This window comes from Bidens hawaiensis, unplaced genomic scaffold (assembly GCF_021521415.1).
Source record: "Bidens hawaiensis isolate Kalapana, Puna unplaced genomic scaffold, B.hawaiensis_p1.1 tig00007737_1, whole genome shotgun sequence".
In the NCBI taxonomy this organism is placed as follows: domain Eukaryota; kingdom Viridiplantae; phylum Streptophyta; class Magnoliopsida; order Asterales; family Asteraceae; genus Bidens; species Bidens hawaiensis.
The window spans coordinates 531,645-549,142 of NW_027491536.1; the positions used below are offsets into that span (position 1 = coordinate 531,645).

At 35.4% G+C, this 17,498-nt stretch overlaps 1 protein-coding gene across 1 annotated transcript; it reads right to left on the bottom strand.

Annotated features, from left to right (window-relative positions):
• Positions 1–9,861: 9,861 nt before the first annotated feature.
• LOC143635868 (uncharacterized) lies at positions 9,862–17,104 on the bottom strand. Its single transcript, XM_077103595.1, has 14 exons — positions 16,921–17,104; positions 16,574–16,644; positions 15,123–15,308; positions 14,122–14,213; positions 13,763–13,956; positions 13,485–13,666; positions 12,581–12,913; positions 11,648–11,712; positions 11,507–11,555; positions 11,265–11,418; positions 11,097–11,181; positions 10,943–11,012; positions 10,710–10,850; positions 9,862–10,161 (listed from the first exon to the last, which is right to left on the bottom strand). Exons 1-14 carry the CDS (start codon positions 17,039–17,041, stop codon positions 9,865–9,867), a joined length of 2,040 nt encoding a protein of 679 aa, XP_076959710.1. The 5' UTR covers positions 17,042–17,104; the 3' UTR covers positions 9,862–9,864.
• Positions 17,105–17,498: the final 394 nt, after the last annotated feature.

Consider the following 17,498-nt stretch of genomic DNA (forward strand, 5'->3'; position numbering starts at 1 on the left):
GTCCGCCACAACCGCTGTAACAAAGAGGCAGGTTCTCAAAAACTGCGAGAGGCGGACAGACCAGTGATAATAGAAGACGAAACCGGGATGGAAGACCAGATGGAGGAATCAGACAAAGGTCCAACTCCCAATGAGAGATGGGAAATAAAACCGGAGTTCATACGAACTCACAGGGACGCACTCAAAGCCTGCCTGGACGAACAGGAGAAGCAAGAGAAACTCCTAGCACTCAAGACGCGCCTGTCGTTCGAAACACCGAAGTCCAAGGAAGAAGAAGAATCCGGGAAAACCATCAACAAAAACCCCGAAGTCCTTCTCGAATCTCTAGTCGCCTTTCTTTCCTCGGTCAAAAGCAAAGAAAAATCCGCATCTAGTACTCTAGACACTCCATACCGACCTTCGGATACCACGGATGTATCGAAGTTTACTCGGCGAATAGCCGAGGCCATACTGCCCCCTAAGCTCTATTACCCCTCCACGGTTGACAAGTATGATGGGATGCAGGATCCGGAGGACCATCTCCACGCCTTTCGAGGAGCAGGGATGGTTAGTGGATGGTCCATGCCGGCCTGGTGTCTTTTGATCCCCAAAACCTTAACGGGAGGAGCCCGGGTCTGGTTTGACAGCTTGGAGCCAGGGAGCATAGACAGTTACGAGGAATTGAGAGGGAAATTCCTGCGAAATTTCAGCCAACAGAGAAAGGCCATGAAAAACCCCAACGAGATCCTACACATCCGAAGGAGGGACGAGGAGAAAGTGAACAGTTCATGGACGGTATGTAGCAGAGAGTATGAACATCAAAGGTGTTCCAGAAGTCATGAAGATTAACGGGTTCATAAATGGGGTGATATTCTCCCAGCTTACGGAAAAACTGGAAGAGGATTTTCCCTCCACTTTCGATCAACTAATGGATCGGGTTCGAGCCTTTGTTAGAGGAAAAGACACGGGGTCCAAGCTGCGAGAATGGGAAACAAAGAAGGGGACTCCCAAGCCCCCAGTGGGAAAGAATATGGGAAGCTCCAGTCCTGGCAAGATTCGAACGCCGTTTGATAGGGCTCGGTTCACCCCTTATCAACCCCCGGGGAATCATACTGGGTACGTTCCCTCAACAACGTATCACCCCCCCTCGGTTCCCCAGTATCAGGTCTGAAGGAGGGCGATACCGACCTCCATACGGAGATAGAACATCTCCAGGGGGACGGGTTGGCCGCCGATAAAACCAGATACCCAGCCAAGACCTCTGGCCCGTTTAAGCAAGCATATATATAAACCCAACCCCACGGGTTACTGCAATTACCACAAGAGCTCCAGCCACACTACCGAAAATTGTGTTCAACTGAAGAGATTATGGGAGGTAGCCTTAAAAACAAGACAACTGCCTTTACCTGCAAGAGAATCCCCCTCTAAAGTGAAAGAGGAGGATGAAGACCGGCATTTTGTAGATATGATACGAAGAAGGGACGAGGGAGGCAGAGATCCCGGGAGAGCTTTGAAAGTCGGAAGAAGGGAGTTCCCACCAATAAGTACGGCATGGATGAAAGAAGAGGTAAACTTTCCCGGCGTCACCGAGGAAGAGGCCAGGGAAATGCCCCTGAACATATCAGCCAGCGTGGCAGGACACAGGGTAGCTCGAGTGCACGTGGATGGGGGTAGCGGGGTAGAGGTGATGTACGAACACTGTTTCCTAAGGTTGCAAGTGGAAATTCGAGAAAGGTTGGAGGAGGATATATGTCCGTTAATGGGATTCTCAGGAGAGGTAGTGGAGCCACTGGGATCCCTCAACTTACCATTCACTCTTCGAGATGGAGAAAAAACCCGGACGGTGTGCCTTCGCTTCTCGATGGTACGATCTCCATCAAAGTACAACATCATTTTAGGCAGGCCGGGTATGAAGGCACTCCTGGAAGTTCCTTCCATCTTACATGGATACATGAAGTTCCCCACCCCCAACGGAATTGCCACTGTCCGGTCATCCACAGAGATAATAGCCAGTATCGGCAGAGGAAGTAAAGGGGAAAAGGGAGTGGAAGAGTGGGTACTCAATGGGGAGCACCCAGACCAAACAGTAAGGATAGGATCACAGCTCTCCGACAAGGAAGCCATAGAAGACCTAGAGGGTGATTTTGCATCATCTCGGAGCTCTTGATTCGTCAAGTCAGTCCATGTTCTCATCCATTCAACAGATCATCAAGCTAATCATCAAGCATTTGCTAGGCTATACCAATTGTGATCACTTTAGGTGTACGTTTTTGTATGAAAGTAAACATTAACTGTGTTTTCTATTGTTCTTGATTGAATTGAAGTTTGATTAATGATAATTGATCTTTCCTTATGTTAGTTGTGATTGTTTAGATGGTTGTTTATCTGGGATTAGGGTTTATCATCAATTGATAGGTTGTGTTCATCATGCTATGATTAAGTTCTTATGGTCATTGAGTTGTTACAATGGTTAATTAATTTATCTAAAATCTTATATCAACAAACTGTTAATTAGGTAGACTACGTTCAATTGTGACAATTAATTGGATTAGGTTTTGTGTATCAGCAAAATCAAACTATTGTGTCTATTAATTGCATACCGGCCAATCTTAACTGACGAGACAAATCTATGTGTTTATTCAATTGATAGGAGTCATAGTGTTAATGGATTGCATAACATGAAACCTGAAGTGCGTCACCTTTTCTAGCTAAAGATTGATAAAAATACAAAATATTTATAGTAAATGAAAAAAAAAATTAAAAAGAAATTAAAAGTCAATACACCTACACCTGAAGCAACCATTTGCAATCACTAATCACACACTTCATAATATTAAAATTATCAGATCACCAAACGTGATAAAAAACAATTCAAGAATGTCATTCAAATCTTGAAGGAATTAAATTGTTATATTTTAAGGAATAATATCGCATAATAAATTAAAAGAATCAAAGGGAATAAGACATATAAGATAAGAGTAATATGATATAAATGAATTTTAAAGGTGTTATGATTTAGGTTAGGTGTGTTAATGTATATAACCGGTGGAAATTCTTCTTGTTTTGAGAGGTGAATTCGATATATATATATAAAACATCAAGTTAAATTGCAAACATAAAGTTAGAAGTTATATGTTGTGTTAAAAAAGACCGAAAATACCGAACCCGAATCCAATCGTACGGAAACCAAAAACCAATAATTTGAATTTTTGTGACGATTTTGTTCACGCGTTATCAATTTGGTTAGGTTTTACAAGATTAATTGTTTATTTACATTGGTTTGATTTACACAAATTTTGTCTCGCGAAACTCAGAAAATAAAGTCGTGTTATGCTTAAAAGTATATATCAGCACATGTTTACATCAGCTAAAAATCATAAAAACGAAATTGGTTCCGATAATATCTACACGGGTACCACATTGTTCTATCGGTATCAATTCGATGTCTCACGGTAACCATACGGTACCAGCAATTAATGGTACAGTTTGCGACACTAAAAACGTTTTATCTAGAATATATACAACTTTGTTTCTAACAAAGTTTTATTGGAATGTTTTAAGAAAAACTATTCAGGATTACATATTTAGGTTAAAAATGTATATAATTTAATTGTATAATTTGTAAAACTAAAACTTATTTAAAGAAGAAACTGGTTGTGAATCCCACTTATTGTGGAAGTCAACTAGTGATGATATTTGTTTAATTAGTATATATAAATAATATCATGTGATAAATTAACTAAGTGAGAGTGGATTTTGTCAAAGAGAGAAATAGAGGAATGTGGACACCATTTGTACAGTACAAGTGTTAGTTGCATGTATGTTTGCCTATATAAATGCATGCAAGATACATGATTACATGCATCAACTTAATAAGCATTCATCTAATTTAAATTGATTATAATGGCTTCTTCTTCTTCTAAATTCTTTCTTCTTTTTGTTGTTGCGGTTGTTATTGTTGGTTTTCTTGTTTGTACTTCCTCTGCTCAGGGTAACCTCGCGAGCGGTAGTCTTAATGGGGCTATTGGTGGAGTTAGTGTTGGTCCTGATGGGGTTCAAATAACCGGCGTCACAGGAAGTGGCCAGGGGGCTATTGGTGGCATTACGGGTGCTATAGGCGGCGGATCGCCTTGAGTCTTGAATGCATTGCTGTTGAATTGTATATGTGTTTCTTTTCACTACTTTAAGAATAAAAACCATACATTACATGGTTTATTGTTGTAGTAAAAAATGTAAATGTTTCTTTTTTTTAATTATAATTGTTTGTGTTCTGTATGTATTAACTGTATGCAATGATTGAATGTAAAATGGTTGATTGTTTGTGCATTTTATTTAAATAGCGTATAAGTTACTTTTAAATCCATCAAAATGTACTTTTTATCTAGGATTTAACACGTACAAGTAGGGTTGTTTACGAGCCGAGCCGAACCAAGCGAAGGCTTGCTCGTTGCTTGGCTCGTTTACAACCGAACCGAACAGCTGAAATTCGAACCGAGCGAAAACCGAAACGAGCCAAAATCGAATCGAGCATTTTTCGATCGAACGATTTCGAGCATTATTTATTTCTTTTTCACTTTAAACAATAAAAAACAAGTTTGAAGGTTGTAAATTATATATTTTATAAATAAATTAGTAGTTTTTAGACAAATGTGTAATAGATTGTAAATTTTTATTAAAAATGAGATAAATTGATCATGTAAACAAACGTTTAGTATTCTAAAAACTTGAAACGAACAAATAAAACTATATAATTGACGGCATAGGAAAATTTAAAGGGTTTAAAAAAATGTATGCTTTTATTTATGTGTTTTGTCCATATATTTATATATTTGTTCATATATAATTATATATAAAATAAATTAAAATTATTCGAGCCGAACCGAACCGAGCAGACCTTTGCTCGTTGGTTGGCTCTTTGCAAACTGAACCGAGCAGAGCGGCTCATTTACAATCGAGAAAAAAACGAGTGAGCATTTTCCGAACAATTTCCAAACGAGTGACGAATGATTTGAGCGGCCCTACGTAAAAGGCCTCTGGACTAAGATACTTGCACCTCTACTGTATATTGTTGGCTAGTCTCATAGTGGCGTTCGTGCATCTTACTAATTATTCTTTTATTTTTTTACTCATTATATGTAAAAGAATTCTCTCTCAATCACAAAACTACTTAACGTTATTAAAGTTACCTCTTTTCTTCGGTTGAAACATTGGAGCAAGAGATTGCCTTTGGATCGGAAGACATGGTGCATGTTCAATTTCGTTCACTTTCTGTTCTTCTAATTTTATTTATTGGTAGAACTTGAGCTTAAAGCTCGTAGCAAACCAAAATCGAGCTCTATTAAGTTAAATGAGTTTGGGCTCAGCTCCACTCGCTGACACTCGTTTACATGAATAGTCTATAATCTACACATTGCCAGTTTTTGGACTTTATTTTGCAGTGTTTTTTTAATGTCCAAGCCAAGATCGAGCTTAGACATGATTTACTAAAGTTGCACATCTCTGAATGCATGGTCCATGATAAAAGATCGTGGGAACGTAGGATTAAAGTTAAGGATTTTCAGGGGATGATACGTTTGTATCTTAGCTTTGTTGTAGGGGCTTAGTTTCTACTATATCTTAATTGTTTTCTTGTATTTATGTCTATATGTATTCTACAATGTTGTATGTGTTTGTATTCTACTAGCTATGTCACTCTTGCATTATGTGTTTATTTACTGATACATATACGTTTATACGTTGTAGGGTCTCTCTTTCTTTATGGATAAAGATAAAGTTTGCCTACATCATACTCTCACAAGACCCTACCAATATATTCTTTTATTTGTGGATTTATTGAATACGGTTGTAATGAATACATACATATGCATATTATGCATTACGTATAATGTATGCCTATATATTGTATGGCCTACTCCAGTTGTCCGGGTGGGTGGAGTCTTGACAAACTCGTGGGTTTTGTCAAAGAGACAGTTAGGGGAATGCTATTGAAAGAACACCATTTATTTTTCTCACATTTTATTGGTACCTTTGCATTTATTAACATAAAACTCTGTATTTTCATTGATTGTTTAATTGTACTGTACAAATTTTCGTTGCATGCATGTTTGCCCTATATAATGGTAGCATCAAGCCTTCAATATTAATATATTATCATCATTTTAATTGATCAAAATGACTTATTCTCCTAAATGCTTGCTTCTTGTAGTTATTGGTATCCTTGTTTGTACTTCCACTGCTAGAAAACTGACTTCCAACGAGTCTTTTCGTCATTTTCGCGACGAAAAGACGTTCTTTGGTGGTGGGCTTGGAAGTGGAGGTGGTGGTGGATTTGGTGGTGGTGGTGGTGGATTGGGAGGTGGGTCCGGGTTTGGAGGAGGAGCTGGTAGTGGTTTTGGTGGTGGATTAGGAGGTGGTTCTGGATTGGGAGGTGGTGGTGGTGGCGGGTTTGGTGGTGGTGGCGGAGGTGGGCTCGTTGGTGGGTCTGGTGGAGGATTTGGTGGTGGTTCAGGTGGAGGTTTTGGTGGTGGGCTGCCTTGAGTGATCATGCATGAGTATAAGTTGATGTGCATGGCATGGCTTTGTGTTGATTGATATTGAATTCTATGTTTCTTTATGTTAATTTAAGTAAGAATCAAAATCATACATGAGATGGTTTATGTTGTAATAAAACAATAAAAAAATGTAATTTATTTTTTTTTATAATATTTATATATGATGAATGGTTTAGTGATGTGTTTAATGGCTTATGTAAGAAAAAAACCATGCATAAATGTATTATCAACCAAAATTAAAAGAAAAAAATCAAGATGCTGACTTGGTTACTATATAACTATATTGGCTTTTATCCTCAGTATTACGGGGTTGTTTTAAATTATTCGTTTATAATATTTATATAATTTTTTGAATTTTTTAATTTTATTTATTGTAAGGAAGTCAATAATGTAATTAGGATTTGATGATTAAAGGGTTTCACAAATAAATGAAATGTTATAACCCATTGTAAAAGCTATTTGGGTTTCGTGACACTCATGACCCGCTTATTTTTTTTTTTTACTATAAAATTGTTTCTTAATTATAAATAATTTTTTATAAAAAAATAGAATGTTAATTTATAGTATATCCCTATTTTATAGGAATTTTCATATCAAATATTTAGTGAGATTAATTTTTAATTAATGAGATGTTATAATACGTTTAGGGCTATCTAGGTTTGGTGAGACCAATATCCATGAATTCGGGTCAAATGCATGAGAAATCTTCATTTACAAATAAAGAAATCTGATGACTTGAAGAAAAAATAGGCAGCGACCAGAGAGTTTTTAAAGGTTTCGTGTATATATATACATATTCATAAAAGAGAAAAATCACTTAAGTGAAATTAAAACATTATCCAAAAAATTACCAAAATGGTTATTTAGTATTGACATAACTAGCTTATGACAAGTCGGCCTTGAGGCATGGCTGGGTAGTCGATGGTCACAGGCCTGACACCCCGCTAAGCCTGAAAAAATTTTCTTTTAAATAATTATATGTATTTTTTGATTGATTTGATTTGATTTTATCAAAAAAAAATATGTATAATCAATGTTTCAACACAATTACATAACCACTAGCTTGGTCTAGTGGTAAAGGGGTATGACATCTAACCCAAAGGTTGTGGGTTCTAGTCTTATTAGAAACAATTTTAAGCTTATTTTTATACAAAAGTTTTTTACACAACTCAAATCATAATCAAGTAAAGCCCATTTAAAATTAAATTGTTTAAACTCAACAAAATGTTTCTTTTACTTAAGGCCCAACAAAAATTTCACCTTCGACCCAAAAAAATTTTTGCCTTCTCGGAGCCGGCCTTGGCTTATGACAACGACTTGTGTAGTTGTGTCACTCATTACAACACATGTTTTTTTATCTTATTAACATCTAAGCAGTTAATGCGGAAAAATATCGCTCGGTCAAGGACCGATATTTGAGATATCGTTTATCGCAGTGAGATATCGGTGGGATATCATTAATTTTAATATCATGTAAAATTCATATATATAGCAATTTAACACTAATAATCCAGTATAGTCTCCTATCATGAACAAATTAACATTTTGCAAATTGCAAAACACTAACAATCGTAGCAAAGTAAGAATTAATTAAGACCTAAATCACTAACATTGAACACTAAAAGTTGATAATTAAGACTTAAAACACTAATATCTTAAGTATCGGTGATATATCGGTCAGATATTAGTCCAATATCGGTCATATATCGGTCAATATCATTGATATTATCGGTACCGATATTCTAAACCGATATGCTGATTTATATATTGTCAAGGACCGATACCCAATATATCACTGATATATCGGTGATATATCAGTCATATCGACTGAATAGATTAACATATATAAAAGATATCACGCGTAATTATGTCATAATTTGCATTACATGTCATTTTTAACTCTACCTCTATTTAAAAAATAATAAAGTTAACTAGAAAAAATATTATTAGTGAATTCATGATTTTTTTATTATTTATTATTAATTTATTATTTATTATTAATCAATCATATACACAGAAAGTTGATGAAAAAGAATTTAAGTACAGGTGGATAGGCATGTGCTAGAATGTGAATACCCAAAGATAACATGAACCCCAAAAACATTATCCACAACACATGACTAGCCTAAAGGCGTATATGCATTGTGAACATTAAACATAAAATTTAAAAAATGAAGTCATACACCACCATAGACCACCACTATTCACCCTCTCAAACCACCTCCACTGGCTGTCTAGACATGGGCTGCCACCGGTTGTCCGACACATTCCAAACCATGTGAGGACTAAAACCATGGCTGTCACCACTTCTCATATGGTGGTTCTTGCTGTCAATTCACCCGCCACCACCGCTGCCGCCGGAGATATCTCAGTCTTGATTCCCACAAGGTTTTTTCAACGAATTATTGACCAAAATGTCTATTTTACCGGTTAATGTCGACAAAATATCCATTTGGCATTTTGACCAACCAATTCTCAAAATATTCACCCTAAAACTTGTCGACCCAGTCACTTTTAATAATTACTCGACAAAATTTTTAACCAACTATATTCTGTCACTCGTATAAAACCATAGGGTCGATGGTTATTTTTATTGCCGGAAGAGACGCAGTTTTTGACGTCCTACAAGATTATTTTGGCTTGTGGCGTCCAACAATTTTTGGACAAGTGATATGTTGGTGGGTTAAAAATCTCATTAAATGATGATTAAAAAGCGATCAAGTCAACAAGTTTTTTAAAATTGATATAATAAGAATTGGTTGGTCAAACGGACAATGGACATTTTGTTGGCAACCGGTCAAATGAACAATTTAGTCGTTCTCCCTTTCTCAATACCCTCTTTAGTTTTGCCTTCTTAATATGTTCATTCATGTTACTCATGTATAGCTTATCAAATATAACAAGTATTAACGCAACGTTGAGTCAACCCTTGGCATCATAATATTAATACAATAAATTGTGTGTATTTTGAACGGCCAACAAAATTGTTCAGATACTTCGTACGAGATGACCCAAAACGTTTGATGTATCAATAACTTTGGATTATTTTCTTTGATTGACAGTTTGGTGTTCATCGTTCTATACTGGATCGCAAACTTCGTAATCCCGGGAATCGTCATGAAGGATCTCGAATCCCAAGATGCAAATAAAGATGAAAACCCTAAAGGATTCAACAACTCCACATTTCAATTCATTCATGTAACAGTCTTTCAAAATTTACAGTTGGTTTCTTTCAGATATGTAAAAACAAAATTAACCTTAGCTCATTATTTCAAGATAAATTTACAATTAAACGCAGATGTAATAGATGTAATAACAATGATTATTATTATTATTATACATCTATCCAATCATTTTGAATTGAACTAACTGGTTTCTCAGCTGGTGATGCATTCCCGGCTTTTGGCGGTTTCTTTGAAAACATGGAAGTTAACGATTGGCGTAAAGGGTTTTCCTCGCTTCTGGGGTCTTTTGGTGGTGTTTTCCCGTGGCTTTTATCCTTGTTACCAAACGGAAAACTCAGCCTTCTAAACCGACCCCTTTGTTCGCCTGGTGTAGGCGTGTCGTCGTGCTTTGTGAGCCTCATGAACTCGTCTGGGTTCAATACCATCATCACCACCGAGTCATATACCTACCACCACAAAATAGATATAAATAAATAACATTTTAAACACGGTCACATGTTCACGAGTTGAGTCCGAGTCCGAGTCGAGCCAGGGTGAGTTCAAGCTCGAGCTCGAAATTAAACGAGACGGATCAGCTAGGCTCAAGAGCCGAGCCTAAGATTTTGAAGTTAAACGAGCCTAAGATCGAGCCGAGCCATAACCAGAGCCGAGCTTGGGACGAAATTGGCTCGGTTACAAAAATGAGCCAACTCAGCTCAAGCTCAGGATGTTTCAAATCAAGTTTTTAGCTAGTTTTATTCGAGCTTTTATCGAGTGAGCCACAAGCCCGAGCTTCGAGCCGCGAGCTTTTTGATCAAGCCAACGAGCCGAGCCATGACCCGAGCCAAGCTTGGGTCGAGATTGGCTCGGTTACAAAAATGGCTCAGGATGTTTCAAATCAAGTTTTTTTAGCTAGTTCTATTCAAGCTTTTATCGAGTGAGCCACGAGCCCGAGCTTCGATCCGCGAGCTTTTTGAACAACCCTGAGTCTCACACCTCCGAAATGTTTAAATACCTGACATATATCATCGACTTTTTCAAACCAATTATTTCCTTGACAAGTGGCGACGATGTAGTCTTTGCAATCAAGAAACAGCTTGTATAGAGGTTCATTAGTCGAGGTTTTTGTCTCGGCAACTGCACATCCCGAACACAGCTGAAAATATAACAGTTTACATTATTTACAACCTATAAAACAATACAAATAATAACGAAAAATGGTGAAATAATAGATACGTTACGACTTACAAGAGAAATGAATAGTTGTTCAAAGAAATTAGAAGGCGGAAAATCCTCTAAGCCTTGCAGAATATGTTCCCTATAGACATGAACCTTTTATCAGATAAAAATAAAAATAAAAGTAAATGGTTTTTTTAACAAAAATATAAAATGGCTCACTTACACGGACAAATCTTCATCGTATAATGGAGACTGTTTGACAGCTGGCACCGGTTTTGCGGTTTCCCAAATCTCTCTCCATAAATTCCCTGAACACCAACACGGAAACAAGATATCATAAAACAAGAAGACCCCTTAAAAGTTTATTGCTTGTAAATGTATAGTTGCATACCTTCTTTCTGCATACGCATACTTAGGTGCCCTCTAGAAGACCCGTTATCACCATCGAAAGATTTTTTGCTTACGTCGTCAGTTGTGGGCTCCATCCAATCAGGGGGCGAATGCCATCTAACAAAATCTTCTAATATGCACCCCGGATTTGCAGCCTAAAACACAATGATTGATAATATAAGTTAATTAAAATTTATTAGTTATTACACATCTGCATTTTAAAGCCTACGGGCTACGACTCGCCTTAAAAGCCTGCATATCTGAAAGAAGTTGAGAACACCCCGCTCCAACACTGACCGCGTGAAAAAAAAATCGATATGTTTATAATGACATAGCATAAATGTTATAAAAAATACATATTATACAAAGTTTTAATCAACTGACCTCCCTGTACGTAATATAAATTCCTCGGTCTCCTTAACAAGATCTTCTGTGAGCAAAGGCTCTTCCTGTAAACTCGCAAATGAAGATGATTTTTATATTAAAAATAAGAAGCATATCTTACTATACTATTAAAGCAATACAAGGTTTCCACATGGCATTCAACTAGCATGTCCACATAGGCTTCCAACTATCAATTTTCCATTTATATAATTTCCACATGTTAATTTGAACATTAATTTTAAACATTAACTCCTAAGTTGAAAAATGTTTACAATTAATTGTTTTCATTGTTATTTTTAAAAATTTTGAGACTTTGTTATTTTATTTTATTTGGATTTTGTGAAATTATTTATGAACGTTTGGACTGGATGTATGGATATTTGGATTGTAATGGTGGTTTAAGTCACGAGGTTTGGATTATATTGTTGCTTTATTAAACGCACGATTTAATAAAATTTATAATTATATATTCATATTTTTAGCATTCTTTATGTTGTGTACTTAAATGTTTTATAATTTCAATAAAAATACTTTTTATAACACACAACTTATGTTACAACATCTACAAGTTTACGCTTCATAGTTTACAACATATGACTTTAGTAGATGATGAAGTTTTAATTAATATATTTTTATTGTTTCATGGTATAAGTTAGAAATACGTGGCATAACTTAGAATTATGTTTTAAACGTAATTTTTCTCTATTTGTCTTTGTATGTTGGATTCTTTTAATTAAAACAACAATGTGATACCTTATAATAATAATAATAATGCTAGTTATATGACGTTTACAATTCATTAAAATGTATATACCACACACATGCGCACGCACACACATATATATGAAGTTTTATATATTTTCCGTTCGTGTGTAACACGGGATCTAGCCTAGTTGATATAATAAGTTAAATAAAGTTAAATGTTAATCAGACCTGCATAACGGGGGCATACACAGGTTCGCCAGTTTCCAACATTGTTAAGTTCTCGCATTGTTTAGCAGCTCCTAATCTAAGCACAAGCTCTCCAGAGCTAACTTTAGCATACATTAGAGGTGTTTCTCCTTTTGAAGGTGGCGTGTCATCATTTAAACTGGCTTGTTTCAAGACGGAATCGAGTGATTCTGTGGCAATTGCACGACGGTTTTTTCTTGAGATACAGCAGTTGATAACTTGTAACTGTTGATACAGCAGACAGCAATTTAAATCTGGGATTTCATCAGCAGGAATCCCGGGAATATGTTGTCCTTCAGACCATAGTCTCCTTAACTGCACACAAAAGGTTCAGAAGATATTAAGACTGAATTAATATATAGGAGTAATTTGCAAGAAAAATAATAAGTGACATTAAACAAGTAAAATAACATAGTCCAGCTAGCAGCTAGTTCGGATAAAGCCACACCCAAACTATGAATGAGCAAATTTTGGTTGCATACAAGCTATGTCTCAAAAGTCAAACGGTCAAACAGGTTGAAACTCACCCTAAGTTTATTTTTAATGCAAACAACCTCCTAAACCACTTTATTCAAAGAACTAGATCACAATGATAACAATATTGTCTTTGTACTCATAATCAACACATTTATGAACCCGACCCAGCTTATTTTACCCATAGTAAAAGATCACCCATTTTAACCGATACCATTTTTGACACGTTATCCAACCCTCGCAATCTTGCCACCTCTAAGTATGATAAATTAATAATTAAACATGTTATCAAAAAGGATTTACAAAATGGCATACAAAGATGAAACAAACACATAATAATATGACAAACAGGCCAGATTCTCCTAAGATTTATTTTCGGTTATAATATTATAAACTAGAGCAATTCACTTACTTCAGCAACAACTCTACACCAAAACGATGCCATTCTCTTTATAGTCTTCAAACATCCAATGGCTTCTGCAAGCTCCACAATAAAGCTACCAGGTGGAGCACCATGAAGGTCTTTAATTAACGATGCAATTGTTGTATTTATCTCCAATTTACAGTTACTTTTCCTTCCAGAAAGATGCCCTTCTGCAAATATCTTACAAGAAAATTAAGAAAAAAAATAAAGGAAAAATGCAAGATATATTAGCAGATATATTTCTTTCCCATAAACAAAGAATCTACCTGCACCAAGAAGTGAATTTATAAGAGACACAACTCTATCATCAGCACTAGATTCCATATCAAACTTATCTTCTTTATCTCTAAGCACTAACGATTTCACTGTAGAGAAGTTTAAACCGGCTTTCTCTCTCACAGGCGACGTATCTCTTGATGTCATTAAAAGGTCTCTCATTGACTTGACCATTCTGGTAGTCCTGCAGTTGACCAAAAACATAAAATACAACTTAAGACTTTATCATAACTCATATCTGATAACTGAAACCGTCTCATACAGATGTCACAGACGCTCTACATGATATTATTCACTTCACTATTTTTAGAACTGGAAGAAGACAAAATCAAATAAATGAAAAACTTACTCAACACCAATCGCCAATTGCCTAAGCACAGCTGCCGATGGTATGATATCAATATTTGAATCATCTGAACGCAATAAACCACCTTCTGGTTCCTATAAGATATGAACATCACTTTAAGTTGTATGATGACAAGAGCACAAAATACTTTTGATTATTTTAAAAAACTAATATCAACAATTTAAGATTGTAAGCGAATCGAACAGCGAACTGTTCCTAAACTGTTCAGCAGGAAGTTTGTTTATGATCGTTCGTTTAATAAATAAACGAGCATGAACAATAAATTCCGTTCGACTACTAAATAAATGAACACGAACAGAGACCGTGTCCATTCAGTTGTGTTCGTGAACGGTCGATAATATGTTAGTTAACGTTCGTTAAAGTTTGTTCTTTTATGTTTGCTCATTCAAGGTCTTCATAATTTAGTGACTTCTCTAATCTTTTCATATAATATAAGTAGAAATATTAACTATAAACAAAAATATATGAGTACTATGTTATAATTTATACGTAAAATTAACATATGAATATGAATGTTACCAATACAAACTTGGTAGCCGGACCGAATCGTTAATACTGGCCATTATCGGTTAGCCAAATATAATATAACATTGTTTGTGTTCATTTATGTTCGTTTGTGTTCCTAAACAATTTACGAACAAGTTTATTTCCCTGTGAAATTAGTAAGTTTATTTCCTGCTAAAATTAGTAAATATCTAAGTTTCATTTCAGTATAGCAGAGTTAGCGATATGTTAGGCTGGATTTTTGTTGATATTGGCCACTAGTCTTATTTTTAGTGTTAGTAGGGATTAATATTGGCCAATGGTCAATTGTTTGAATTATTAAAATCCAAATTTCCTTGCTAAAATTAGTAACTATCTGAATTTCAGTTTTAGTATAGATTATGGTATACAATAACACAATAACGTCTACATACAAATGCCCCTATCAAAATCTTAACAAAACTAATAGTTTTAACTTTTAGATAAGATCTTATTATTACCTTTGACATAGGGCTTCTGCTTGGTAGAAACACGCTATCATCAAACATTGAAAAAGACATTGGTGTATGATCATCAGTTTTATCAGTTTCTTGACCTCCTTTTTTCCCAAACCTCATGTTTTTAAATCTCTCCTGCCAATCTTGTTTCGTCTTGATTGGCTCCGGCCTCCTTCTTCCACTCTTTTCCTATCATAAAATTCAGCAATACTTATATTAATAATTAAATTTCATTATAAAAACTGTATTAGTCAAAATCTGAATCTAATATCTGTACAATCAACCACTCTTAGGGATGAGCATTTTTTACCGAATACTGATACAGTACCGAACCTGGCACAACGGAACACAATCGTTATGGTACCAGTATTCGTTTTTCATGTTTTCTATTTCGGTATTTTCAAAATAGTGCATGTACCAAATACTGATACCTAACCTTACAAAATCGGTACTGGTACCGTGTTATCTTTCTCATGTTTTCAGTTTCAGTATTTTCAACGGTACAGGTACAGATCGGTACCTAACCGAACACAATTGGCGCCTGTACAAGTATTCGTTTTTTCATGTTTTTAGTTTCAATATTTTCAATGGTACCAGTACCAATTGTGTTCAGTCAGTCGACTTCTCAACGATTGAATCTAATATCCGTATGATCAACCATTCTTAGGAATGAGCATTTTTTACCGAATACCGGCAACCAAACACAATCGGTACCGGTACAGTAGTACAGGTATTCGTTTTTTCATGTTTTCATTTTCAGTATTTTTCAATGGTGCATGTACCAACCGAACAAACCACATCAACACAATCGGTACCGGTACAGGTATTCGTTTTCTCATGTTTACGTTTTCATAATTTTTTAACGGTACAGCTACCGATTAGTACCTAACCAAACACAATCAGTACCAGCACAGGTATTCATTTCCTCATGTTTTCAGTTTCGTAACTGTCAACAGTACCAGTACCAATCGCTACCTATCCTAAAAAATCGATACATTATTCGGCAGTATTGCAAAATCCCAACTAGGTGCCGATTACTCCCCGACTAATCGCTAGTCCCCACCCCACTAATTAATATTCAGCTAGTCAGTCAATGGTCAAATTTGGCCAAAGTCAGGATTAATCGGACTTAGTCGCCGTTTTCTGGCGAGGTTCCGGCCAAAATCAGCATTTTTCGGTGAGATTCCAGCAAATATCCAGCCAAAATGTATATTTGTATATATAAAACTGAAAACTACATATAAAAAAGTGTGTGTGTGTGTGTGTATGAAACAAAAATTATACATTAAAGTCCGATCCGACTAGCGATTATTACAACACTTCTATTCGGTATACAGTTTAGTCGTTTTCGATACCGCACCAATCTCATCCTAACTCCTATTAACATCAAATCTCCATTTCAAAACCTGAATCTAACATCTACACAATCAAATCAATCTATAATTATCAAATACCTGCGTAACAACCACATCACTAGTAGAATCAACCGCCGTCTCATCACTTACCGATTGCTTCCCAATCTCATCTTCAAAATCAAAACACAATTGAACCAAATTCAAATAAATAAACAATCAGTTAAGATCTAAATACAGTAAATAATATAAACCTTAACTAAAACCTAACACTAGTAAAATTAGGTATTGCTAGCCAATCTCATCTTCAAAAGCAAACACAATTGAAATAAATTCAAATAAATAAACAATCAGTTAAGATCTAAGTTACGTAAACAATATAAACCCTAACTAAAACCTATTACTAGTAAAATCAGGTCAAAATAGGTCAAAATTAGGTCAAAATTGACCTAGATCGGTGGACGAATCTGATTTTTTGATGTCAGTGAAGACTTTCTCGGCTTTAGCGGCGGCAGAGTGGAAGGCCGTGCGAGCTTTAGAGACGAATCCAGTTGACGAAGAAGCCGCCATTTTCTGTGGCTTACGAAAGTGAAGGCATGTTTGGAGGGAAATGATAACGTGTGTATCACCCAATGTATATTATTATTGTTGAAGAAGAAGAAGAAAATGAGAAGAAAGAGTAAGTTTAGTATATTATAATAAACAAAAATATTTGTTGAGCCATAAACCCCTTAATCTAATATTTTGGCAAGTGGCACACTCATATAATTTTTAATTAAATTTATTATTTAAAATACAATTTTAATTAAGATTTAAAACATTCCTTATTAAACTTATCAATCATCACATCAATATTAAATTTACACATTATACTTAACTACATAAATTATTTAAAATAAAAATTTAATTAAGATTTAAAACATTCACTATTTGTATTAAATTTACACATTATACTTACATGCATAAATTAGATATGTTAATTACTATCTATTTATTTGATTTGATTTAATTTTTGTTATTGTAATTG